This window comes from Microtus oregoni, unplaced genomic scaffold (assembly GCF_018167655.1).
Source record: "Microtus oregoni isolate MIOR12 unplaced genomic scaffold, Mior012 000011F_ref0000422, whole genome shotgun sequence".
In the NCBI taxonomy this organism is placed as follows: domain Eukaryota; kingdom Metazoa; phylum Chordata; class Mammalia; order Rodentia; family Cricetidae; genus Microtus; species Microtus oregoni.
Window position 1 is genome coordinate 47,367,245 of NW_024543070.1, and position 27,081 is coordinate 47,394,325.

Consider the following 27,081-nt stretch of genomic DNA (forward strand, 5'->3'; position numbering starts at 1 on the left):
CTGAATATCTAGGTTTACCCATTCTCTTGGGAGGAGCTTCCTGGTTTCCTACCAGGCAAGTCTTAACAGATTTCATCTTTTGTGGCACCCAGGAAGGGCCCTGAGAAAGTGTCCCTGGAGGTTATAAAACAGAGCACAGCATGGCACAGAAGCCAAAGCTCAGGCTGTCAGAATTGAATTTGAGCCCAGTCCCAACCCAAGAGAGTCCTGTAATTCTGCAACTTACTGGGCCTGTCTCTTCATTCTATAACCTAGATCCTTTAAGCAGCCTCCTAGAGCATTGGCATGAGGAAGAATTAATACTGAGTCTGAAGGGGCACTTTTTTATAGAGCTAGGGGGAGCTTTTTATAAAGTGGGAGATATCTGAAAAAAAAAACAAAACAAAAAAAAAAAAAAACAAAAAAACAAAGCTGGGTCTGTAATGGAGCTACAGAGCCCTGAGGAAAATGGGAGCTTTCCTTTTTTTGAGGATGCCAAAGTCCTTCCCACCTCAGAAGATGACTCACCCCAAGCTCAAACTCAGGTAAAGGACTGAGAGACATAAACTATTGGGGATCCAAAAGACTAAGAAACGTCAGGTATTCAGGGAATGAACAAAGTCAATGTCAGTCATTGCTCCAGCTACGGAAAGCTGGACACCTGAGTCTGCAGGAGGTCTCCATTCCAGGGGGAAGGAAGTGTCCAAACCCCTCTCTGAAACATATCATCTCTGCAAACCTCCTGCAGCAGCCTTGTGCACCAGCCAGCAGCAGAGGGAAGCTGGAGACCCAACACCAGACACCAGTGCTCTGCGTAGCTCCGTGCATGGGGCAGGCTCTCACACCCTTGAACCCCCTTTCCTGCTTGCTTTTGAGAATGTAACGAGGATTTTCCCTTTGGGGCAGATGTCCTTCCACAAAGGACAGGTGAATGTCCTGGACAAGTTCTTAAGAGAATCGCAGAACCTAGGTCCTCCTATATCACTCAAAAATTTAAAAAAAAAAGTGTGCTGTTCTTCCAGGAGTGGTGATGGCAATGCTTCCCCAGTGCACTGGTTTGGGGAGCCAGCAGCAGGCTCGGGGACCTACAGGAAGCTGCTCAGCCTTCCTGGTCTGGTTGTCTGCACTGAATGGGCTCTGTAATTGACACCTCTTCCCTTACCACCTGTTTGGATGTGCAGTGCTAGGGACGGATCTCAGGGCTCGTGCAGATGAGGAAGGTGTGCCTTACCATCGAGCTGTATCCCAGCCTCCTTCATATTTGTTAAAAAGTGAGTTTATCTGCTAAGTTTACTATAAAGTTGATTGGCACATAATAGTCATTCGTGTTTATGGATGTGCATAATGTATAAGGTATGTTAGACCACAATAACTGACATACACACCATCTTAGAAATTTACCCTCCCCTTGTATTAATAACACTATCTCTAGAGCTGTTTTAAAATATGCAATTAGTTGTTGCCAGCCATTGTTACCCAACTCCGGTCACTAAGACTTATCCTTCTCATATAGTGGCTCCCTATGCATCCTTGTAACAGGTACTTCTCAGGAACCAGGAAGCGGCCCAGAGGCCATGGCTGGAGTCTCAGTTCTATCCTCTGCTTCATGAGTTGGCTTCTTTAACTGTGCCACAAGACTGTGCATAAAATAGGGAGCTTATTTATCTTTAAATTTTTGAAATATTATTTGGTTTTCATAAATTAACACATCGATTATGCATAGAAATTCTGAATAAATATTATTTGTTATTGCTTGAAAATTACTCATCTATCTCCACATTAAGAGGGAACTTGGGAGAGATTCTGAAGGGAAAAACTGTGAAACTCTTAAAATGAAATTATCCTTCCCATTGTCCACCTCATGTCAGACCTGCTGCATTGTGCTCGGTATAAAGAGAAAGGTTTGAGACATAAGACATCTGGCTTTATCAAGCACTGCCAAGATGCTTGGCGATCTGTCATGGCAGTTGTGTGCCAGGTTTCCTCCCAGGAAAAGGACAGCCCGTCCTTGCTGTGCATCACTGCACCTGAATCTGCTCCTTGGCAGCCACACCGATCCAGAGTGTAGCAGATTCTGGAATCAAGCTGAGTTTCCAAGTTCTCCACGCCCTGCATAGGATGCCAAGGGAAGGCCTCAGAAGGCAGAGGGGAAGCTTAGGTGTGGCTGACAGAAAGCCCAAAGATGAGTGGTAACAGACACACTCACATGCATATACACATACACGCATATATACACATGCATACACATATGTACAAACACGTGCACATATACACATACATACTCATATGCACATATACACATGCACATACATTCATACCCATATACATTCACATCTACCTACACTTGAATACATATACTTATGCAACACACACATACGCACATTTGCACATACACTCATATCCACACAGTTACACCTACACATACTCACACTTACAGACACACATTCATTCATACATTCACGCATATATACACACAGACACACATATGCTACCCTGCCCCTCACATTGACACACAGAGCACAATTCACTAATACACACTCACACATATGTACTTAAACTCACATAATCATATACTCACCCCCATAATAGACACACACACGTTCACTCACTCACAGAGCACACTCATACACAAACACCCCTAGTCACACCGTTTAACATACACACACAAACACACACAGATGTCTGAACATGCAGATGCATAAAACTGCATCCAGATAACTGCATGTGGGTTTATTTTGTTATAGTATTTAAGAAAAAAAAAGTTTTTGGATTAGGGAGAGAGCCTGAGGAATGATGAAAATATCTCTCACAGGAACAACTAGTCCTCAACCAAAGTTAATATTTTCCTTCTTCTCATATCGGCTCCGACAAAGTCAAGAATCTGCCACTGCCCCCTGACTTTTCCCACAATGAATGCTTTGATAACACAGGAGGGCAGGTTAGGGCTGCCTCTCAATGCCTTGACTGCCCTGTGCACTCCTGATCTCACCTGGCATCTGCACGTACACACACAACCACAGGGAAAGCAGAGATCCAGCCTAAGCAAGAACTGAGACGTATGTATAAAAGGCAGACCGTAAAAATGGTCCAGACATCAGTGCCCCGTAGAGCCAGTTCTAAGAGCAGTGAGCTCTGTCCCCTTTGGCCATCCCTACTAAGACTGCAGGGTGAATCTTGCAGTAAATGGGAAGCTCTCCTTCCTTGTTTGGGCAGCAGCCGGGGGCACAAGAGGAGGACGGGGAGGACTATGAGTGACCATTACACAAAAGATACACTCACTGGGCTTTTGAATCTCTGAACAGAGGAAAACATGGCAGAAACAGGGGACCATGGGACCAAAAGTTATTGATAACTCCCCTCTAAGCTTGTTCTTGGGGTGCCTTATCAGGAAAAATGAGGCGAGGGAGGGGAGGTGATCTGTATGCTCCTGACATCCTCTCTTTCTCCCAGTTATAATCCCCCACCAAACTACATGTGCAGGCGAATATTTTGAGATGCCAGCTGATGTTTAAGGAAAAGAACACATAGAGAGGTCTGTAAGGGACTTGGGGCAAAGGTGCCTGGGCCAGAGCTGAGGCCCCATTCAGGAGGAGAACCCATGTTCTCTGGCCATGCTGGAATGTGGTGCCTTACCCCGATTATCTTACATGTAAGATCCATCTCTATTTCTGTCTTTGCCCAATGAGAATGAAGACATTATTTCCTTTCTTTCTTGTCATGTGTTGTGTATCTGACTCACTGTATGCTTCTCCCTAGACAGTCACAGGATGGGGACATTCACCAGGGGACCCTACCAGGGTGACAGCCAGCCCGCAGTTTTGATGACCAAGCTGGTCACCAGGAGAATTCTTCTCCAGACTTTGCCTACTGTAACTGCCATGCTGGAGCTCAGTACCACTGAGAAGACTCAGTTCATACATGCCACAGCTAGGTAGCAGCTTCATATCTGCTCGGGGGTGGCAGCTCTGCTGGTGTACCCTGGCATCACCACAAAAGCCACTCTTTACCCCTGACACTCTGTGACTTGCTCACACTCCAGAACAAATGACTTCCTCGAGGCTCATGAGCACTCTAAAGTCCCTCCCACTCTCTTGTGTCTCCTCCTCCCGCTGTCTGAGGGATGGGACTGCTTGAGAAGCCTTTGCTGAACTGAGACTTAATGAGGACTGGGCTCGAAATCCAAGTGGCGCTAACACTCTGTTTCTCTTTTAGGGACCCTGCTTACATACACTTTGCTCAGGGGGACCTTGTTAGCAATAGTCACATTTGCAAGACTTCAATGGCTCTGTCAAATGTTGTCCCATCCTTTTCCTTTGAAATCTTTGGTCTTTGGGCTCTGTCTGTTCCATTCTAGATCCAAGAGCTTCCGAGGGCAGATCTGCTCCACACAATAGCTCCCCAGCTTCCATGCCCGGAGCTGTTTCCTACTTCCCCTCCCCCACCCCATTCCTGCCATCCCTCCCGGATGCTTCACTCTGACCCCACTACAACATCTATGGTGCTGCCTAAGTACCTTCGCTTTCTCTGTTTCCGTAGTCTTGGGTAGTGCACTTGGCACACTCTTCCAGACACACAGTGTCATTAAATGTAACAAATGCTCAATGAATGCAGAAGGACTAATTAACTACACTTTAGGAGGGGTGACCAGGCAGGAAAAAGGAATGTGTTCCTCCTTTCCCTCTGTTCCTTTGTCCATTGTGTGCGGGTGCTTGGGTTTCCCTTTCCCCTTCCCAGTGGCTTCCCATCCTTGCTCCTGGTTATCTGAGCAGTGACATTCTGCCCCTTCTCAAGCCCAGGGGGCTCCACCCCTCACTGTACCTAAGGAACTTGTTGAGGTCTCCGTGTTTCATGTACTCAAAGACCATGATGAGAGGGTCGCCCTCCACACAGACGCCATAGAACTTGACAATGTGCTCATGCTGGAGGTTGGTCAGCAGCTCAGCTTCACGGTGGAAGTCCTTGCGGGCGTTGTCGCTGGCGTCCTTCAGCGTCTGTTAAAAAGGGGACACCAAAGAGAGGTTGTTTCAGTAAAGAAAGCCATCAGTGAGTCCTAAGAACTCTACAAGGGATGACCACGTATCTCATTAATTACCCGGAATGTCAGGAAGCCCCCTAGTCCTTAAGGAAGTGACGTTTGTGTTTCCGAGGCCTCACCCTCGTGGGCGCACAAAAGTTTGTAGCTTATGGAGCAGTCTCCTAGGCCCATTCTCATTGAGTTCCCAGGGGAGTTTATCTTACAGGCTCCATGCTGCTTGCCTATGGGCTGGACCAATGATCACCAGGGTTTTCTGCCGCTTCCGGGTGCCTATTGAGACTTCCATGATACTATGTATACCTCACCTCTGCTCATGGAACCCTTGAAAAAGGTTTTTTTTTTTTTTTTTAAGTTTCATCTATGCAGATGTATGTGTACAGAGCCATAAATGTGTGTGTGTGTGTGTGTGTGTGTGTGTGTGTGTGTATGTAGGGGACCACAGATTCCCTGAAGCTGGAGTTACAGATAGCTGTTAGGCATGTGGGCCCTCTACAAGGGCATTATGCAGTCCCTAACCACTGCACCATCCCTGTAGCTTCTTCCAGCCCCAATCATATGACCCTTTAAAGACTAAATTCTGAAGAGACCTCAGAAAGAAAAGCACAGTGAGGCTTGGTGGACCAGGCTCCGAGCTGCAATCAGGACCGTGTTCAACCTTTATGTGAGATCCTTTCAAAGCTTTCGCTAGCCTGGTCCCCCCACACAGAAATGTCCTGTCCCCTCAGCTATAGGATGATAAGGCTGAGATGCAGGCGATCTGAAACACAGCAGCAGGGCTTGTGTGAGCAGGGGTGAGGTACACAGAGCCTCGTAGGGTGCACAGCAGTGTGAAGAGGTGGCAGAATCACTGATAGTCCCGTGGCGGGATCCAGACCTGGGTAGGAAGCATGAAGTCTGTACGTTCCATGGTGTCCTAGCCATGCTGCTTTTAGTCAACATCCTATGTGTATACTCTGTGTTGACACATATTGTCATTTGACCAGGATTGTGGTAGAGCCAAGCACATACTGAGCTGGCCTTGGTGGTACATACATTTAGGCAAGTACTATAGAGAACAAGTAGGGAGAATTGCAAGCTTGAGGTTAGTGTGCCTAGCGCATAGGAAGCCCTCGACTGGATCCCATGACCCCAAGAGAAAGAAGTAGACTTTGACCCCAATCCTGACCCAGGTGGTTATGAACAAATAGAGAGAAAAGACGTCTATATGGTTAACTATGAATCTAGTGCCCCGAGGGAACCAGCTTCCCTACCACTGTTTGGCCTGTGCCTTGGCATGGCTCTCCTGTATTAGCACTGGTCTTCTGCCTTCACCCTGGTCCCCTGAGACCCTCCAGCTCTGCTCCATCACATGGAATGTCTGCAGCTGCTCGGGCAACAGTAGATCCTGCCTCTCCAGCCCTGCACAGATTCTCTCCTTTGCCTGGGTTGCTCTCTTGAGTGCAGTCGCTGACATAGGAAGTTGAGTGATGCTCCTCCCCTATGGGGTCTACATCCCCCTCCCCAGAATTTATGAGTGTTACTATCCATGAGAAAGGGGATCTGTAAAGTAAGGCTCTCCAGATGTGGGGATGAGCCCGAATGGCTTGGGTAGCCCACTGTCAAACAAAGGCCCTTGTAAGATAGAAAGACAGGAAGAAGTCCTTCCCCACAGGGGCTTCTGTCAATCTTATCAAGCTTAGACGGCAGGAGTGAATGTCAGTGTCCAGTTAGATTCAGTCCTGGGACAGAGCTAACGCATGGATATTCAGTAGGTTTGTACTGACTGAGAAAACTTAGCACTAACTGTGTCCAGGATCCAAGAACGCTGGCAGGCCGTGGTGGCCACTTCCAGACCCTGGCGGTCATTTCCAGGCCCTGGCGGTCATTTCCTGGATTATGTTTTCCCTGCAAGGGTCTTTCTGACTGGTGTTACCTACAGACCACACAGTTGGCCACTGTCTAAACTCCCTGTAGGACACATCTGAGTTAGATACCAGCAAGTGAGACATTTATTCGTGGAGATTCTCAATATCAACATGGACTGGAAACATGGAGAGGGAGTCTGAGCTCTGACTTCATCTCCACAGAAGCCTCAATTAGCTCTGTGGCCAACCTGTAGGGAACTGAGTGGAGCCCTGAGTCACGTGATCCATCCGTCACCAATGCAAGGCACCTGTAGAGCACAGCGTCTTCTTGAGGTGAATTACTGAAATCTGTGTCTTTTGTGTTTTCTTAGACTTGGGGGAACAAGGTGCAGGTCATTGCTGAGTCTGTAACAGGCTGGATTTCCAATATGCCGTTTGCATTCAAGGGCCACCATTCACATACAGGGAGCATCTGTAAGTACACTGGGCTCCCCCAGGAAGCAGCGACTGAGGGAGACAGCGCTGCCAATCGCCATGCCTCCGGAGCCGGCCGGTTCCCTGACTATAGCTCTTTGGCAGCACTTGAAGTTCTCCGAGGAGTTGTGACCAGACTCACAGAGACAGAGGTCACAGGTGCCACGTCTATCAGGCCAGAGGTCTTGGTATCTTAGAGGAAATTGTGACGTGGCCCTCCACTGTCCCCACAAGCACCTCAATTCAGCCTGGAATCGGGAGCAGATCATGGAGTGCTCAGAGAGGACAGGAATCTCTGGTGGTCATTGCCATGGAAACAGCACTCCTCCTCGCACGCTGACAAGATGCACAGCGGCAGAGGACGAGGGTGTGGGTCTCTGCTTCTTCGAATCAGGAGAAACTGAGCTGCCACACCCCCTCTGCCTCCCAGGTTTAGTCTAGTTGGGTCCAGACTAAACGTCTTCGTCTTTCTGTCACACAGGCAGGTGCCACACGCTTCTGTTGATGGTTTTATTTCATTTGGTTTCGTACATGAGCATGGTTTGGAGTTTTCTTCTTCCACCTGTTTTTCTGAATTTCTCAGTGGGAAGTTAGCAAATGAGGGGGATGAGAAAACAGGGAGGTGAGTTTTGCCGCCCTCCAGGTCTTTTCCTCGATCTCAGAAAAAGCACAGAGATCCCCACACTCCTTGCCTCTGCCTTACGTTTTAGTTTGGGGTGTTACGTCTGCCTACACCACGAATACCTCACTGGCTGCTAACTCAGCCTAAAGCAACTAGAGAAGCCCTAATGTCCAAGGCTTGCAGTAGAGACTGCAGGATGGGGACCAGAAGGGTTAGGTGAGTAGACAGTGGGGAAGAGCTGGATCTGTCAAACAAAGAACGAAAGTCAAGAGGAACAAGCAGGTTGTATGACTTGCTTTTAAGTGGGGCGTAGGGCTGCCCAAAACACTCTGTCCTGGAGACTCAGCCCCCACATCTATCCTCCTAGCAATGCTCCAAGGGTGCTGAAGTGAAAGAGGTTTAGGCTAGAGTTGAGAGTTCCAGGTTCAAATCCTGGCCACAGCCTTCTCCTCTCTGAACCCTGTTTTACACTCCTGTAGAAAGAAGGCAGCACCATCCACGTTTTAGAAGTGCTGGGAGGCCACTAGGGAGTCAGGGGCTGGGAGGCCGCTGAGGGAGACAGGGGCTGGGAGGCTCCCCAGGATCCTTTGTTAAGAAGGACACTGCTGTGCTTTGAGTTTGGGAACAGGTCCCTGTATTCAGTTTTCTCATACAAGGGTCCATGTAAGATGAAAGATGCATGGGTAAGGTATCGGGGCCCACCCAAGGATGAAAATGGCACTCCTCCTGGGGTGACCATCATGTCCTGAAGGGCCTTCTAGGCTCCAGGAAATGTCAGGCTGTATGTGGAGGTGTGGGCTTGGCCCTCACACTCTCCCACAGTTCAGAGACTGTGAGGATTTACAGGAAAGTTTATGTCTAAAGCCTTGTGTTTATCACATGCCTAGAAAAGGGTTGGATCCTTGAAAGTCTTTGTCATAGGGCATAGACAAATCCTGCAGAAAAGCCTTCCCAGCAAGCTCTGATTATATCCCGTGGATTCAAGAACACAAGAAAGACAGAGAAAGTCTAGAAAGACACAAAGAAAGGCGGGGGGGGGGAAGAAGAGAGATTCAGAGGAGAGGAGAGAGAAGGGGAGGGAGGGAGGGAGGAAAGGGGAGAAGAGGAAAGGAGAGGGGAGAAGAGGGAAGGGGAGGGGAAGGAAGGGGAGGAGAAGAGAAGAGAAGAGGAGAGGAGAGGAGAGGAGAGGAGAGAAGAGAAGAGAAGAGAAGAGAAGAGAAGAGAAAAGAAGAGAAGAGAAGAGAGGCAAGAGGAAGAACAGAATCTTTTTTGAGACCGAAACAGCCCAAGGATTTTGGCAAGCAGCCAGCGTCTCCACTTCCCCAGTGTGGACTCTTAGTGCAATGTTAGAAACTGCATTTCAGTCACATTTTTTTTAAATCAAAAGCGATCTTACTATTCATGGACCAAATGCATCCTGCAAACCTGGCATCCTCCGTGAGCCCATCCATTTTTGCATGGTGGGCCCTTTTTGGAAATTATGATTCAATTCTATTTTAAGAGATTTGGGGAAATATGGTGGTAACGACTTGGCCAAATTCAAATCCTGAATTTGGCGTTAAAAGGACAGAATTTTTGTAAGGATAGAATCAGGGCCAGACAGCAATCAGAAGCTAGAAAAGCCAGCATCGACCCTGTTTATAAATATCATTTCTGTTTCGGAACGGTGTCTGGTTGTCATTTTACTCAATTATGGGAGGTTTGGCTGGTAGCAGGGCTCCTGTCTACAGGAAAGCAGGGGTGTGGGCCCAGCTCACCCTTTAGCAATCCTCCTACTTCAGCTGCATCTGATGGACTCATTTGCTCAGTCAGCATGCATCCCTGTTCCCTCACTCCAGGCTGCCTCGCAGTGTGGATTCTTTCTCCTGGTGGTTTCTGGATATTCCAAGGCTGGGGTCCTCTCTCTGCTTATTCAGAGCAGAGGCAAGACTCTACCTGTTATGTGTACGTATATTCAGAGCCAGGGGGTGGGGCAATAGCCAATATATTCTAGACCAGAAATGAGAAGCCAGTGAAGTGAAATACAAGTGAGGGTAAAGAAGGAGATCAAAATTTATTTTAAATGCTGAAGCAAAAACTTAAAATCAATAAGAAGCTGGCTAGAGGGCAGGCGACATACCCGGAGTGTGACAGTGTGCCTCCCCAAACTAAACAATGATGTACTTCAAGGTATAGATGACTTAAGGAAAGATGGAACAGGCTTTTAACAGGGCCGAGCTCAAATTCTTCTTGCACTTTAGAGGTCACGAAGTCAGCACGTCTTTGGTAAAGACAGAATATGGAAGCAGCTATGATTTCCTGTTCCCTGCTACACTGCTTAAACACAGAGAGACATGAGGACACTTCCAAGCTGATCAGCCAGCCAGCGGTAATGGGGATGTTTGGTTAATGTGCCAGAGGGTCTCCGGTCAAGATCTACTGTTAACAGAAAATCTTCGCTTTCCTAGATCTAGGAGACAACAGCGCCATGTCACTAATTACCACTTTAAATTGTTGTGCTTTAGTTGGGAAATAAGCACAGAATTTTGGGACCTTGGCACGAACGAAATTTGAACTATCTCATTGATATTTCATCTTAATATGTTGACATGATGATGGGAGATAGGTTGACTTAATAAACTATACTAATAAGGTCCTTCTTTTTGCTGTACTAATGTGTGTATCAGAAAATGTCAAGCTGTGACCCAGCTTTATTCGTGACTCCGATTTTCCTGCCAGGAATGCACTGTTTCAGCAGAGCCAGTACTGCACTCTACAAAGAGGCCAACCCATGCCCTGGGGACAGGGGAAGGCATTTCTAAGATGTGATGTTGAGACAGAATCAAGACCGATAACCTTTCTTGTAGGGTTTCCACAGAAAACAGAAAGCCAAGCATGCAAGTGGTGGACATAATTTTTTTTTTTTTAAGTAACAGGTTCTTCTCTAAAAAGAAGGGTAAAGGAAGCAGTCATCAAATTCACACACAGTGAACTTTGCCAGGCATATTTTAATAAACACAAAGAAAGAAAGAACTCGTATAAATAGAATCTTAGCAATGACAAAGTGTAGTAGGTAGATAGGTCCCAGACATCTGTAGAAATAAAATCCAAATGATTATACCAAGGTGTTAGTGTTCACTATAAAATGCTCTCGCTGTATTAGAAACCAGTAATAACTACGTCAGCTCAACCAACTGTCTGTAACTGGCCTTTGGAAGAACTTAAATTACATGCCAAGTGACAAATTCAAATATAAGAGTCCTAGCCACGTTGTTGATGCTGCTGTATTTATTTTCACAGCAACGCTGGCTGTTAAGGCTCAGATGTAGCCCAAAGGGAGGCATAGCATTGGGTTCTAATTCACACACTTTAAAAGACTCAGTGCTGTTTGTGCTTGCATGCCATTAAGCTGTGTGATAGGAAATGCTGACCTACGAAGACAGGAAAACAAGCTTAGAGACAGTAACAGGGAAGAAAGGCCAAATAGGAAATAAAATCAAAAGTGGAGTGCAATGTGGGCAAGGCAATGAGTGCGCAGGCTCTGAAATGACCAGGACATCACCGTCAGTCGGTTCACCAGACAAGGAAGTGGCTAGTGGCTCAGCACGGACCTGACTTGACTGTGACTTAGTCTACCATGTAAAAGTAAATTAAAAGGGTGTGCAGCTAGTTTAATTCATACATCCAAGAGATACAGAAGCATGAAGTGAATCCTCAAGTTGTGTTTGATGTCAGAAGTTTTCTCTTTGGAAAAATAGAACTAGAACCACACACACACACACACACACACACACACAGAGAGAGAGAGAGAGAGAGAGAGAGAGAGAGAGAGAGAGAGGAGAATATGCCCACACAAACATCAAAGAGAAGTAAAGAACTACTAAGTAATGTCTGGACAACAAAAACAATCAAGCTTTCATAGCAAAACATCATTTAAAGTTCTGTGATTTCTGTTCCAAGAGCCCAGGGAAGACTCAACAGACAGCATTTTCTGTAGCCCAAGCCACATTTAAACACAAAGATGATCTTTTGGGGGAAATATTGATAAATGTCTTAAATATGATAATTCTTCATCAATTCCCATTTTGTGAAGACAAAAATTTCACAAGCCATGGTAGAAAAGGCACGTGCGGGGCGGGGGGGGGGGGGGTGGGAGCGGAACCTGTGATTAGCCAGGATGGGCAGGATGACGTGAGGACCATGGTAAAACAGGAGGAAGGAAGGGGAGAAACTGAGATCTGTCTGAGACGTGAACTTGTGAGGGCAAGGAATGGTGTTGATGAGCTCTGTGTGTATCCTCTCACCTAGGAGTCTTTCTGCTGCTTCAGGATGGAAGGGGATGAGCCATTTTGTCGCTTTCTCTGTGTCCTTAGACATATTTGGAGAGAGGAAATCCCAGTAGCTTCCTTGCCTGATAGTAGCATCTTTGGCACCCATGGCCACTTTAGATGACTGAACTATAGGTAGATTGCTATAGTGATTTGCACTGGTATGGATCTTAGTTTATTGATACAAATTTAAGATCAATTTGTTATGTGTGTATTTCTGCTCTTGATTAAGGTATTGTGATTATGAAGTTCATTTTAAAAATGTAATGTATAATTAAGAACTATAGGTTAATAGATAATCATCTATAATAGTCAAGTTTGTAGTCATGTTAGTTAGATTTTCTAGATGTATGGAGATATATTTCAGTTAGATAGGTATTCTTCAAATCTTTCAGAGACCTTCAGAATATGGCATTTAAAATGTTTATGAACTTAGGACTTTTCATGATATGAGACACATCTGCTCCTGGCAGCACCAATCTACTTCAAGAGGAATATGGGCGTCAAAGAGGCTCCTTATGGAGTTTTTTTTAGATGAACTGGACATGCAGGATCCACAGAGAAATGACTGCTGAACTTGCCTAAAGGTGAGACAATCCTTTGGGGTTCCTGCTTCATGAAAGAGTCTGCGAGACATTCTGTAGGATACAGAAGAAAGTGACTGAACTGTCTTTGAAATTTCCTTCTTCATGGAAACGTCTTCTGGATACTATGTGCCTTTAGGCTGAAGATGGATGCCCCAATGATACAGAAGAACTTTGGGTTGGAAGTTGCTTATAATGCATTTTCTGTGTACTTAGGTAATAGTATATCCTTCTAGAGTCCTTGGTGGAATTGAAGAATAGATAGATAGTTATAGTTTTCCTCAGTTATGATAAAAGATAAAGTAAATAGAAATATTGTAACTGTAATTCTTGTTTGATACCTGTTTTGTTTATGTAATTTTACCATGTTAAAATTAAAGTCTTCCTTTTTGTTTAAACAGAAAAGGGGAAATGGTGTGGGAGGTCCTTTTGTCTATGTGTTGCTTTTACTGGTTAATGATTAAAGAAACTGCCTTGGCCTGTTGATTGGGCAGAACTTACGTAGGCAGAGAAAACTGGACTGAACGCTGGGATAAGGAAGGTGGAGAAGAGATGCCATGGATCCACTACAGAAGATAGACATGCTGAAACTTTGCTGGTAGGCCACGACCTCATGGTGATACACAGAATAATGGAGATGGGTTAAATTAATATGTAAGAGTTATCCAATAAGAAAATAGAGCTAATGGGCCAAGCAGTGATTTAATAAATACAGTTTCTGTGTGGTTATTTCGGGTGTAAGCTAGCTGGGTGGCCGGGAAGAACAAGTGGTTCCTTGCAACAGCAGATGATTTGTCATGAAGAATAATGGATGGATACTCTAGATGACTAGCTGGGATAAATGACTCCACATTTCCTCTACCCAATCAATTTTAGAATTGGTGTAAGCAATTGTTGTTGTGTTTCTGTCTGTCAAACATCAGTGAGCTACTGAGACAGGAAAGCAGTATGTTACCAGAAGCAAAGGATGGACTTGGTGTCTCCTGCTGATGAAGAAAAGAACAGCTGGTCACAGGGACTTCCTCAGATCCCAAGCAAACTTACAGACCCCAAATGACCCAATCACAGTGAGGATCCTTGGGTCCTATTAGAGATGATTATCCTTTGTGTTTTTCCCAACAGATCTCTCATCTCTTTTTAGGACTATAGGATAGCATCCCTGCTATGTCCTCAGGCAACACATATTTTCTGTTGGTCAGACTCTGTGCATCATGGGTCTGACTCCCCTGTCAATTTCCACAGATGCTGGGTAATCAGAATGATTCTGACATAACTGAAAACAATTCAATAAAAGATCAAGTTTTGCTACAGCATGAAGAGAACCTGTCTGAAAATGAAGTCCATGGTAAAGCAAGCCAGCCAGCCAGGAGATGAGAGGAAGAGCAGAAGGAGGTACCCATTGATTTCCAGAAGCCGGCAGTGCCTGAACCTAGGTTCACAGTGGCCAGATTTCCTAGCAGGGTGGCTTCCCAGAGCACTGTCCCTTCTGCTTACGTCACTGTCATTCTGGCATGGGTTTCCAAGGATCCTTGCATTCCTTTTAGGAAAGTCAATTCTGTGGTATGAGATCTGATTGCAGTTTCCTGAAGTCAGAACTCTCTTGGGAATCCAGTTTTTCTACCCCATTTGTTCCCTGCTGTTAAATTTTCACTGGTGTAGATAAGAACGTGCCTCTCATCTCATCCTCACACAAAGTTTCCTCCCTATGAGTGGTATTGTGCTGCATTCCCTCAAGCGGTGTGTGGGCCAGATCACACATAGACTTTGGTAACTAAGAGTGTGGTCGTAGTGAGCACAGGACTAGGTTCCAGCCCTAGAGCTGGTGTTAAACAGCCGCATGCCAGTTGTTTGTCCTTGGGTGAGCTGTTAATCTCTGGATTTATGGGTTTTCTTTTGTTAGTTTATTTTCTTTTAATCATTTTATTTAGATTTATTTATATTTTGTATTTTGCCTGTATGTAGGTCTGTGTACTACATGTGTGCAGTATCTTGGAGCCCAGAAGAGGATGCTAGATTCCGTAAGACTAAACAGATGGTTGTGAGACACCGTGTAGGTGCTGGGGATAGAGCCCAGGTCTTTTGCAAAAACAGTCAGTACTCTTAACTACTGAGCCAGCTCTCAAGCCTTCTGGCGCTCTCTCTCTCTCTCTCTCTCTCTCTCTCTCTCTCTCTCTCCTTTCTTTTTTTTGTAAAATGTGAGTTAAAGAACATTAATAATAGTAGTAGTATCCTTTTTCTTTCTTTTTGATACAGGGTCTCATGTAGCTCACTTGGCTTCAACAGCCTTCTGCTGTCTCCTTTTGCCAAGTGCTAGGATTGTAAGTGTGTGCCACCAAGCATAACTTATTAAACCATATCTAAACTGATTCTCATTCCATTAGATTAGTAATGTTACCTATTGTCTTTACAGTTTCTTTCAGCTGTGACCATCTGTGTTTCATGAAACCACTGCCATGTAGAAATGCCAATGATCAACTCTTTAGTGCCTCAGGAATCTCAGAGTTTCACAGTCTGCACCATCCACTCAGCAACCGCCAATCATCTCTCCACTTATTCAATAAGCATTTCTCTTTTGCATCACACTACACATCATGCGATGTGCCAAAGTCATGGCTCCCCCTGTAGAGTATGACTAACATCCTAAAAGAGGTCACAGACGTGCAGTGTCACTCATTAAGTAAACACACTAATACATAATTTAAAAACCTTGATAATGCTATAAAGGCCAAGTATAGAAGTCTTGACAGCATGGAGTCTTGTCTGGTTGGGGGACAAACAAAGCCAGGCCCTCCAAAGAGACAGCTTGAACTGAGATGCGTGAACTGGTTGCCTGTAGTGATGGTTGGGTGAGGACTGGGGCATTGGGTCAGATGCTGTGTTGGGCCTGCTTTCTAATGGAAAGATAGTTTCTAAGTCACTTTCTCAAAACTATTAGTAAAGAAAAATACCATTATTTCTTCTATGGGAAAGAAGGAATTCAGAAACATTTACATCTGATCTCAGAAGAGCGTCTGCTGAATTTGCCAGCACACTTCTGATTTACCCAGACTTCACCTGCACAGCTCCTCCAGCCCTTTTAACTTCATACCTTGAGAAAGTCACTTGACTTCCCTAGGTCTCAAATTTCTCATCCATAAAACATGAGGCTAGGGTTTTATTTATATGGTTTTAAAGGTCTCTCTCATATTCAGCATTCCTTGTTTCTAGAAATAAACTGGAGTTAGCCAGGGAGAGGACATAAATCCTACAAAGCAGACTTGCAGCTTTATTTCAAAATCAAAAATCAGCTTGCATTCATAGTACAAAAAAATATTGTAGGAAGGGTAGTTATTGAAATGCATGTTGGATGTAACCAAAAATAGCTAATGCATCGGCAGTTAGTGCAGGGAAACTGCGATGGAGTGTTTCCTTGGCAACCAGAGTAACTCAAAGGTAAAGCAACTGGGTTTGATCAAAGACTAGTTTCTTCACGTCTCTTTATGGGCTCTTTAATAATAATTCAGTATAAAGGGGAAAACGGTTGACAAATTCATTTCACTGAAAAGCAAAGGTCATCCAAAAACAACAAGAAAAATGGCAATTCGGTTGAGGCAAACAAGCAAACCCTTGAACTGGAGAGGTATGATTGACCTATGTGCCCTTGAAGGGCACATGACCTAGAACACTGGCTCCTTCAAGCTACTAAATTGTTTGCGAGAATCAAACCAGAATTCACATGAATCTGACATCTGTGGATCTGGATGTAAAGCTTTGGATTTCAAACGAAAGTCAGCTCTTTCCAGAGAAGGATAAAGGACAATGGCTGCAGTTTCTTAGCATGCATAGTCAATGCTGCAGAGGTTGCTAGGCAACGGCAGAAAGGCTGTCAAGCATCCCCTGGTGCATCCAATGGAATAGGAGCAACCCAAGCCACTGCAGAGAGGTGAGAGGCCATGCAGTCCTGGAAGAAATGTTCAGTTTGGCATTGCTTAAACAGTGAAACACAAACATAAATCATTTTGTTATGGTCAGAGAATAAATGGTGAATTTTCCTCCGAGAGTTCTGAATACATTTTCAACTGGAGCAAACCCCTAGAAGTGGGTGTGCCCTGGTTGCAGGTTGCAGAGAGGCTCTGTGCAAGGTTGTTCTGACCTGATTCACCCTGGAGCTCACAAAGACTCACCTCTGAGTTCCAGAGGGTTGGCACGGCTCCCCGCCTGAAGCCTGGGTTATAGCAGGCAACCCCCTGACTTAACAAACATTTGTGTTCAAGGTCGTTGCTATGAAATTCCTTAGGTCTGTGGTCATGAAGTAAGAGTAAAATCTTAATTTACTGTCCCTTTGTCCCTATTTCAGGTGACAATTTCATTTTAACTCCAAGGAGACTAGCAAAGAAGTCAGGATTTGACAAAGGGTCAAGTACCTTTTCTTTCTTCCCCTAGCAGCACTGTTTAATGAACAAACATTGATCACAGACCGTTAATTTGCAGAAAGATACTTGGTGAAGCCAGACAGCACATGAAGAATGAGTGCTAGGTCTGATTCAAAGAATTTGAGCTATAATTGGGCCTTAAACAAGAACAGTGTCTAATTGACAATGGTAATGGGAGACAGATCCAACACGAATTATGTTGTGAACACAAAAGCAGAATGGAAATTGGTCTTCTAAAGTCCAGTTGAGGTTGGGCAGGGGTAGACGAGTACCTATGTAAGAACCATCAGTTCATCCCTCATTGCTAGTAGACGAGGCTAGCCACTTGTTTTTTGTGTCTGCCCAAAAGGGATCTGAACGGACACATTGTGAATTTAACCACACAGCACCTTTTCCTTAAGGGCACTGCAGAATGACAGAAAGGTCAGTACAGGGCAGGGATGTGAGGCTAGAGTTCCAGAAAACTCTGCTGGATGCCCATATATCTGGCCAAGATGTCTCGGCTATTCCCACACTGCCATTTAGAATCCCTGGTTATCCAGGAGTTTTACATACTTAAGGGGTAACATATATACCACTGTGAAGTGAACTCAGAGTCTGAAGCCTTGGTTAGGCTTCCTGACTGGATGCCAAATAGAGTGTAAGACACAGATCCGGCATTTTGCTGATTTGATACAAATGGTTACATTAGGGATAGACAACCCCTGTGATTCTTCCAGCCTGAACACTTGTTCATCTATAAAATTGCAAAAAATAGCAACACATTTGGTCTCATTTATTCCCAAAGATAGATAAAGAAGACTGAAGAAGAAAGCAGAGACTAGAGATAAGACACTGCCAAGGACCCTGAGTATGATCACCAGGGAAACTTTGTTGAAAGAAAGGAGAAAGTAGCAAGAACAAGAGTGGGGATGGTCACCTCCAACCATCACACTCCTTCCCGCGGGAGTTTTTACTCCATCTGGTCCCACATCTCCTTAGAACAGCCCTCTTCTCCCCTCCTTTCTCAAACTTCCATGCATTTTTCTGCATCAAAGCCATAATGTGTATTTGACAGCTGCTAATTTCTAGAGCCACTGGTCCTCTAGTTGTTGAAATGTGCCTCTCTTAAGGGTTTTCTGGGAGTTTATGAGCATCGTGGTACTCTGGACAGGGCTTCTGAAATTCTTCAGATCATGAGGAAAGAAGATGCACAGTGTTTTCATCTGAACAAAAAACTTCACAAACTGCCTGAGCTTCACATTCAGGATAGGTGCCTTCATGAATAATTTTATTCTCTTGATTATCCATGTGTGTATAATAAAACCTGGTATTATAATGGAATATGTACCAGATTTCCTAAGGAAACAAAACACTATCTAGGTTATAATGACTAAATAAATATGATTCATGCAAATAAATGGTCCCTGTTTAGCAGAAACATAACTCAATAAAACTTAGTCATCTTTCATTAATCTAAAAGATTAATTTTTATCACATTAGCCACCTACACGTTCATTTGCCACTTAACACTTTTATAATAATTGTGTGACCTTTTAAATTCTTGGTATCCATACATCAAAAATACCTGGTGAGTTTTCAAAAAAATTATAATACATGCTTAATAGATCTGCCTAAGTTAGTTGTGGTATTTTTCTTAAGCTCTAAGAAGCTCAAAAGAAAACTATCTCTTTTAATGATATTATTCAAGTTACTGAGGAAAAAAACTCTTTTTAAGTTTGGAGAAAGATGACTGGTGTGGGAAGTCCTTCTGTATATGTGTTGCTTTTATTGGTTAATAAAGAAGCTGCTTTCGGCTGATGGCTTAACAGAATGTAGCCAGGCTGGAAGAGATATATATATAGAGAGAGAGTAGGTGGAGTCAGGGAGAAGCCATGTAGCCCCACCAGAGACAGACACTGGATAAAACGTTACCCAGTAAGACACAGCCATGTGGTGATACACAGATTAATAAAAAGAGGTTAATTTAACATATAAGAGTTAGCCAGAAACATGCTTAAGCTATTGGGCAAACAGTATTGCAGATAATATGGTTTCTGTGTGATTATTTTGAGTCTGGGCAGCTGGGAATGAACCAGAGGCTCCGACAAGAGGAGACTATGATGAAGACCTTTTAGATATCTATGTTTTGTAGAAACCCTACGTTCACTAGGATGGTAGAATCTAGAGGATATGCCATATGACTCTGGGTGAAACTTTGTCTCTGCTATAAAAAATATCTGTGGTTTCATGCAGTTTGGGAGAGACAAGTATAGATGGCATATAGGAAAAATCAGTGCAACAGAGTCGATATGATTTCCTTCTGGAACCTAGAAAGTGTGACAAGTTCCGGGTAGTGGAGTCACGAGCACCTGGTACCAGAGGAGACGCGCTTGCATCGTAGCTTAGCCGATTGAATTCTGTTTGATCCCATTGACCTGGATCTAGAATTTGGTCAGCATAACTTTAAGGAGATTCTTGGAGCTAATCATGACCAGCAGATTGGATGGTTGCCCCCGAGAATCACTTCTGACAGACATTCGAATGTGACCCAAATGTCCTGACTACTCATTTAGGCAGAAGAACTAAAAACATGTGTACTGTTGAAGGCACGTACTCCCAGATGGGTGACCTAAAATACATAAAATTAAACTCCCACCCTTTAGTGGGACCATGAACAAGGAGATACTCCGGAATGTTCTCTTACCTTTACGGCTACCAGGATCTTATCCTGCTCAGGACAGAGGTTGTAGCATTCTGCCAGGAAAACTTTTCCAAAGGCTCCTTCCCCGAGCTCCCTCTTCAGAACGATGTTATGCCTCTTGATGTGCTGAACAACTGTGAGACAAAGACACACGTCATTCAACAGCCGCCGTAAGACTGTCACAATGTGCTTAGGGCCACTCCCTTCCCACCGGCTAGTTAACGACGTTTGGAGGGGACTGAGCACCTGCACCCCTGGAAGCAGCAGAACCCTAGACAGCTCCTCTGGAGACGCTATTTTTCAAAAAAATTCGAGCGGTGATCAAGGTTTTGATTGGATGGGAATTATCCTCCCCAATAATTCTCATGGTTCTGGTGTCTGTGAGTCTCTGGGGACTCTGAGCAGTACTGTTCATGAATATAAGGACCCAGATTTACATCCTGTGTGCTGGTGGCACATCGGGTTTCAGAGGAACGAGCTGAGCTCATTAGGAGAGTGCCCTGTAAAGTCAAAGGACTCCCCACTTAAATCCTGACTTTCCTCCTGGCCTGTCATGTACTCATCATGTGGAAACTTGATTCCCACTTCCCACTCCAGTAAGTCCTAGGCAAGCATTTGACGGTTTAGCGTTTGATTAACACGCTGGTGGCAGGGTAGTTAAAGCCACAGCTGATTTCACTGTTTTCAGAACTAGAGTTGAGAACAGTTCACCGGCGTTGAAACTGAGAGCAGAAGACAGATTTTTCTTTAAGGAAATGGCTCTCAGCATTTGCTGGCTTCTTTGTGATTTGGGGCATAGATTATCTGAAAATGTCCTTTGCCAATGTGTTACCTCCAACACAGTAAATGTCTCTTTTATACTTTGGGTCACAAAAATTTTGTGATAGTCAGAAATAGTCTGCATACTAAATATTACTGAAAGATCTCATTTCCCAATTTGATGACACTCTACCAGTTAATTGAAGCAATCATGCAACAAATCAGTCCGAGTCTCTGGAAATCCAGGAATGGGGAAGAATGAACAAATCAACAAACAAAACACATCAACAACAAAAGCCAAAATCTGAAGTTTCCACACTATTGAGCTAGTAAGATTAATTTTTGCCATATTCCTCCATGATAACACCACAATAACCTAACGTGTGCTTCACTTTTCTGTTTCCCTTGAACAAGCCAGGAAGCCCTGCCCATCGCCAAGTCTCTTCCATGGAGCCTGCCATCCATATCCCAGCAGCCCTCTTGTTCCTGCCAAAGCTCAACCATTCAGGTTCCTGTGCAGTTCATGAATCGGGTCTGCAATTCCACGGGCTGCAGGATACATCCAGGTTTGTAGCCTTCTCAGATGAAGGCCACGTCCTGCCTTCTTCCTGCGGGTCAAACCTGCATTGTGTTTCACCTTCCTCCTGGCAGACTCCCAGGTATTCTGTAGCTTCACTTAGGGATCCAACCTGCATCCTCTCTGCCCTGTCTTTGCTGACACCTTGGATCCTCCAGTCACCCAACCAAACACCTGCCTCCCATTTCCCCTCTTGGGTCTCAGAGCTCAGGGAACGGAGAGATTCAGGAACTTGCCTGAGCATTACACCACCAGGCTGCTGTCTGCCCTTTGTGTTTTGGTGGTGAAGAGTCCACAGGCAGAGGGCAGTTTGCTTTAGCTCTTGGTTAGACTTTAAGCAGAATGTCCTGGGAGTGAGTCTCTCAGGGAGGAAAGCGCTTCAGCGGGCCTCCCTTTTCCTTTCATCCCTTCCCTTAAAAAGCCCTATGATCTATGCTCCATTTTCCTTCCAATACCCCAATATCACGTAAGCAGGGAAACGTCCCACCTGCTTCCTTCCCCTGAGATCAGTTACCCTCAGCTTTTTACTCTGGAAACTTTGACGAAAATCACTGCAAACTCAACATTAAAAATTAAATGAGGGGCCAGGAGGCAGAGGTACATGCCTTTAATCCCAGCACTTGGGAGAAAGAGGCAGGTGGATCTCTGTGAGTTTGAGGCCAGCCTGGTCTACAAAGTGAGTTCCAGGACAGGCTATAATGCTACACAGAAAAACCCTGTCTCGAAAAACAAAACAAACAAACAAAAAATTAAATGAGAGTCAGTTAGATGCTCCAGAGGGTAAGGACAAGCCTGACAAGCTGAATTTGATTCCTTCAACCCACATGGTGGAAGGAGAGAACTGACTCCTGCATATTCTCCTCTGACTTCCACACAGACACAGAAACACACACACACACACACACATACACACACACACTCAGAAACACATACACAGAAACGGAAACACACACACAGACACAGAAAAACACACAGACACGGAAACACACACACAGACACAGAAAAACACACACACAGAGACACGGAAACACACACACACACATTAAATCACTAAGGTAGAAATGTCAATGATTAAGAGTCCCAATTCCCTCACAAACTGCTCCCTCTGTTTGGAGGAAAACTCAAGACAAGAGCTTTGCGGAGTTTTCTTTGAAATATATCCTGTTTCTGTGCCCACACTCCCCTGTCCCCAAGTGGATATCATCGATGGAATTTTCCAGACTGGAAATTTGGCCTTCTTGGTCATTTGCCTCATGAGCAGTAGGAAAGAGCAAATTTTCAGTATTATATTGCAATCATATCATCATCATTGAAAATAATGCACTCGGCCACAAAGTGGCTGTCCCAGCTTAACTCGCCTCCTGCCTCAGACACATTTAAATCCAATTCTTGGTATAGATTCCCCCAGAAGCAAAAATGTTATGCACATTCAAAGGCAATAAAGTATCAATCCATGTCCATATCCATTATTACGGGATCCAAAACTAATAAAGATATAAATAACTATGGCTCTATCCACTTAAGGTCTCAAGCAGGAAATGTGTCTTTCCCATTTCCAGGGTAATGGTATTTCATAGAAACCTTGGCCCCACAAACACAGCCTGCCTAGCTCATGGGACGTAAAGAGGACTCCATTGAGTGCCCTTCTAACGCCAAGAGCTAAGTGACCAGACATTTTTTTTAAGGTATTTATAGTTCTGGGGCAGAAGGTACTGAATAGGAATGGGGGCTTTCAGTGGGGTCCTCTGACCCTCCTGTTTCCCTACAGTCCTGGTGCCAGGCTGTAGACTGAACCCGGAGATAGGAGACAGACTTTCTCGCCATCAGGATCAGCCCCTGCTGATGTTGAAGTGAAATGGACATTTCATGGGCGACACCTTTTTCCACTAGAATACTTCAGACTCCTGCCTGACCCTCTGTAGGCCGCTGGACATCTCATGATGAACATTTCATTAGGAAACTGCCAACAAACGCAGAACATGAAAGTGAAAAACAGAATATCCAGTCATTGGCTGGCACCAGTTGGGTGCTAACTATCTCAGTAGATGGCAGTCTATGGAGTCCAGTCAATTACTGCTCAACTTTCGGAATAAGTTTGTGTGAAGATGGAAATAATGTTTTGGATTTTCATCTACATTTTTATTCTGTTGCAAATCAGTACTAAATTGAAAATAAACATCTAAGTTCACAGATGAGAAGCAGCACCCAGACAACAAAAGACTGAATATTCACAGATTGTACTATTGAGGAAGTGGTACAGGAACCACCACTGAGCCATCCGCAAGGAGTTTAGAGCAAAGCTAAAAAAAATGTGCCCTACTATTAATTAATTTCCATACCCCACAGAGTGAGGTCAACAGTCACATCTATCTTACAGATGACATCACGGTTAACTGACTTTGTGTGCTCATAGAGAATCCACTTGCTGGTGCTTTTTCAAGCACAGTTTCCACTACGAAGAGGGAAGAGGCACCTTCCACATGCTGACTGCTATCATGGGCTCGAAGATATGTGGAGGCTTTGGAGAGTCCTGAGCCCTCACGGCAGTCTGCTAGGGCAGTCTTACCTCCGTTTTCACATTAAACACAAAGAAATGATTAATGCTCTTGACTCTACCCCCACAGTAAGTAGGGAGCTTCCTAAGAAGAGTCTTCATGACAGAGATCAAAGAAAAAAATGAGTGCACAGAACTGGAGAGATGGGTAAATGGTTAAGAGTACTTACTGCCCTTGCAGGGGACCCAGGTTCTGTGCCAAACCCTCATGCGGCCGCTCATAACCAACTGGCACAGCGGTTCCTGGGACTCTATCGCCCTTTTCTGGCCTTCTCTGGCATGGATGCAGTACACACACATACACATGCAAGCAAAGCACCCATATACATTTTTAATTAAAAAATTTAATAAAATAAATATACAACACAAAAGCCACCCTTGGCCTAAGCTTTGCACAGGGAATCCACATGGTCTCAATAATCCATGGAGGTAAGAGTGAGCCTATGGGTATACACAAGAATGCTCTGGGCGGAAGCTGACAAACGGGTGTGATTTCCCTGAACCTGGTTCTGGGTCTAGATTACATTAGGTTATCAAAATTCTTACATGAATAAATAACAGCACAAGCACACAGGAATAGGCACGTAACTGAGAAAGAGAACATAATGGTGGAAACAACATGAAAGTGGGGAAAGAGAAAGGATGAAGAGGAGGCAAAGACTGGGTGTGTTTAAGAAGCCATGATCAGTCATGTTCCCACCCCCAAAAGCAGCAGGTGGGACAGTAGGAAAGGAGGGTGGAGTTGGGGCGTAGAGCACCTCTAATAGCTTCCAAAGTCATTCAGATGGAGTCTCACACTAAGAAACAGGGACTTGAGTATGAATGACTTCATTGTGCTGCTTTCTACGTCCTCATCTGTAAAGGACTGAACTGGGAATAAATGATACCTTGGGATTTCTCCAGGACATGCATTCTACAATCTATGATTTCTGGTAATCTATTCATCTGTCAATACATCAGTAATATATCCATCTTCTACCTATCTATCCATCTATTTATCTGTCATCTATCTACATATTATCTATCCACTTGTCTATCTGTCTGTCTGTCTGTCTGCCTATTGTCTACCATCTACCTACTTATCTGTCTATCTGTTCATCCACATCCATCCTTTGTTTCAGCTCTATGGAGCTACAGCAGGTCTTTGTACAGAGGAAGAAGCAATGTGTACACCAAGACAAGGTTATTCTGGCTGTGGTAAAGCCAGAGGCAGGGGTCCAGCTAGGGAGCTGCTACGAAACTCCCTGTCATGAGACTGGAGAAAAGCTGAGGCTGGACTCCTACCTCCCATCTTTCCTCCCCAGGTCCTGTGTCTCTCATGAGCATGGAGTTCAGCATAGTTGGCTGTGATTGGCTCTGCTCTCCACTAATCCCAAAGGGAGCAGAGGATGTCATCAAGGATTAATTCTCCAAGAACACAAGAAAGGACAGGCAAAGACAGAGGAGACTCAATGGACTCACTGGAGGCAGGAGATAATCCTATAGTGATGCTGAGCAGAGAATAAGGCAGACAACCATGGATGGAGTAGTTAGGGGGAAATAAATACACAGACTCCTCTCTGGGGGCTTCCTTCGGGGCAGTGAAGGGCAGGGTCAGAGGCAGTCAGAGCAACCTAGACATGGCGTGGGGATGGGGGCGCAGGAGGGATTATGAGGTTTGGGGTGTGTGCAGATTAGGAGGGGTGATGGAGGATGAGAAATTTAGTGGACCAAAAGAAGAAGGAATGGCAGGACAGAAGGAAAGGGAGAAATAGGTGGTGGGGAGATTCCACCACTGGTAGGTGCAAGGAGGACGGTGGGGGAGGGGGAGGGAGGTACTGAGAACAGTACAGGTTTTGAGTAAATCACCCGCTGAGGTATCTGCCATGATTCCCATTATAGTTACAGGCCACTGAGGAGTGAGCTGAAATTCAGGGCTCGTATTAAGCACAAGTCACCTGAATTCCTTGAGCCAAGCCTTGCACTGGGTGCAGCGAAGGATAAGGCAGACCTTGCAATGGTTTAACCTTCCTGGGAGGGCAGTTGGCATCTGCCTGAATGCTTTGTGCAAGAGCCAATGGCATCAGCAAAGCTCCTTTCATTCCAGACCCAATTCCAGCGCTCTGAGGGGTGGGGGATGGGGAATGGCCATGGCGGGGAACTGCGGTTCATGTAACATCACAGCAGGTGAAGTAATGGAGTTATTTGAAGTTAAATTCAGTTTCTTGGCAGAAATAGGCAATGTGGGGGGAGAAGAGCCCCAGAAACCTTTCAAGCTGTTAGACTGAAAGGAACACCACACTTCAAAATACACAGACGGTACATCCTTCGCTTTGACATCACCGAACAGCCAAAATTATATCTGTTCTACACATTGGCATGTGGCAGAATTGGATTGATTTGCCCTGACAGCTCTCCCTGCTGGGACAATACTTGTCAGTCAGCCCCAGCAATGTTTGTATTTTCGAAAATCATTGTGCGGAATGATTGTACAGAATCCTGGCAGGTGGGCCAGACAGTCTTCTCTGAACACCCTCCTGACCCTGTATCCTGGAACTCTAAAGTTCTTCCCGCCCCCAATGCTCCCAAACCTCCCGTGGCACCCTGCTCACTGCCTTCTCCCAGGCTGAGCATATCATCCTTCATCTGGGGATCTACGCTGGTGTCTGTTTTGTCTCCGCTCCTACGCCTTGCCTCCTAAAGCTCTCTGACCAGCTTTTGTAAAAGAGTGGTTCTTTGCCAAAGTACCTACAAGAGGATTTGTGGGGAATGTGTCATCCAAGAGCAACCCAGTAGAAAGTGTATTGTGATGTCAGTATTTGAGCATCTTTTTCATGTGCACACACTATAATAAGGGGGAGGATCTTGGTAAGAAGTACATGCATAACATGTAGGTAAGAATAACATGCATAACACATAGATTAGAAATACATGCATAACACACAGGTGAAAAGTACATGCATAACACACAGGTGAGAAGTACATGTATAACACACAGGTGAGAAGTACATGCATAACACACAGGTAAGAAGTACATGCATAACACGCAAGCCAAAGTGTGCTGAATGGAGGAAGGACATCAAACTGCTGTGTGACTCAGCACTCAGAAAAGGATTAGAGGCCACCAGAGCCAACTTAGGACCATCAGACTGGGACCCTCATGAGGAAAGTTCTGAACACTAATAGGAAGGGACAAACACTTAGCTTAAAAACAGAGAAACTATGGGATTTCACACAGCCTAGGATATGACTGTTTCCAGGGCTGTTTTCTC

General features: G+C 44.8%; 1 protein-coding gene across 4 annotated transcripts in view; it reads right to left on the bottom strand.

The window, feature by feature from the left end:
* LOC121453299 (BDNF/NT-3 growth factors receptor) overlaps positions 1-27,081 on the bottom strand; it is a 328,350-nt gene that overhangs the window by 60,154 nt on the left and 241,115 nt on the right. For all 4 annotated transcript variants that reach the window (XM_041659956.1, XM_041659957.1, XM_041659958.1 and 1 more), the window contains exons 14-15: positions 19,944-20,074; positions 4,798-4,970 (exon numbers count right to left, since the gene is read on the bottom strand). In XM_041659956.1, the coding sequence (XP_041515890.1) occupies positions 4,798-4,970; positions 19,944-20,074 (304 nt within the window). The remainder of the gene's footprint in view (positions 1-4,797; positions 4,971-19,943; positions 20,075-27,081) is intronic.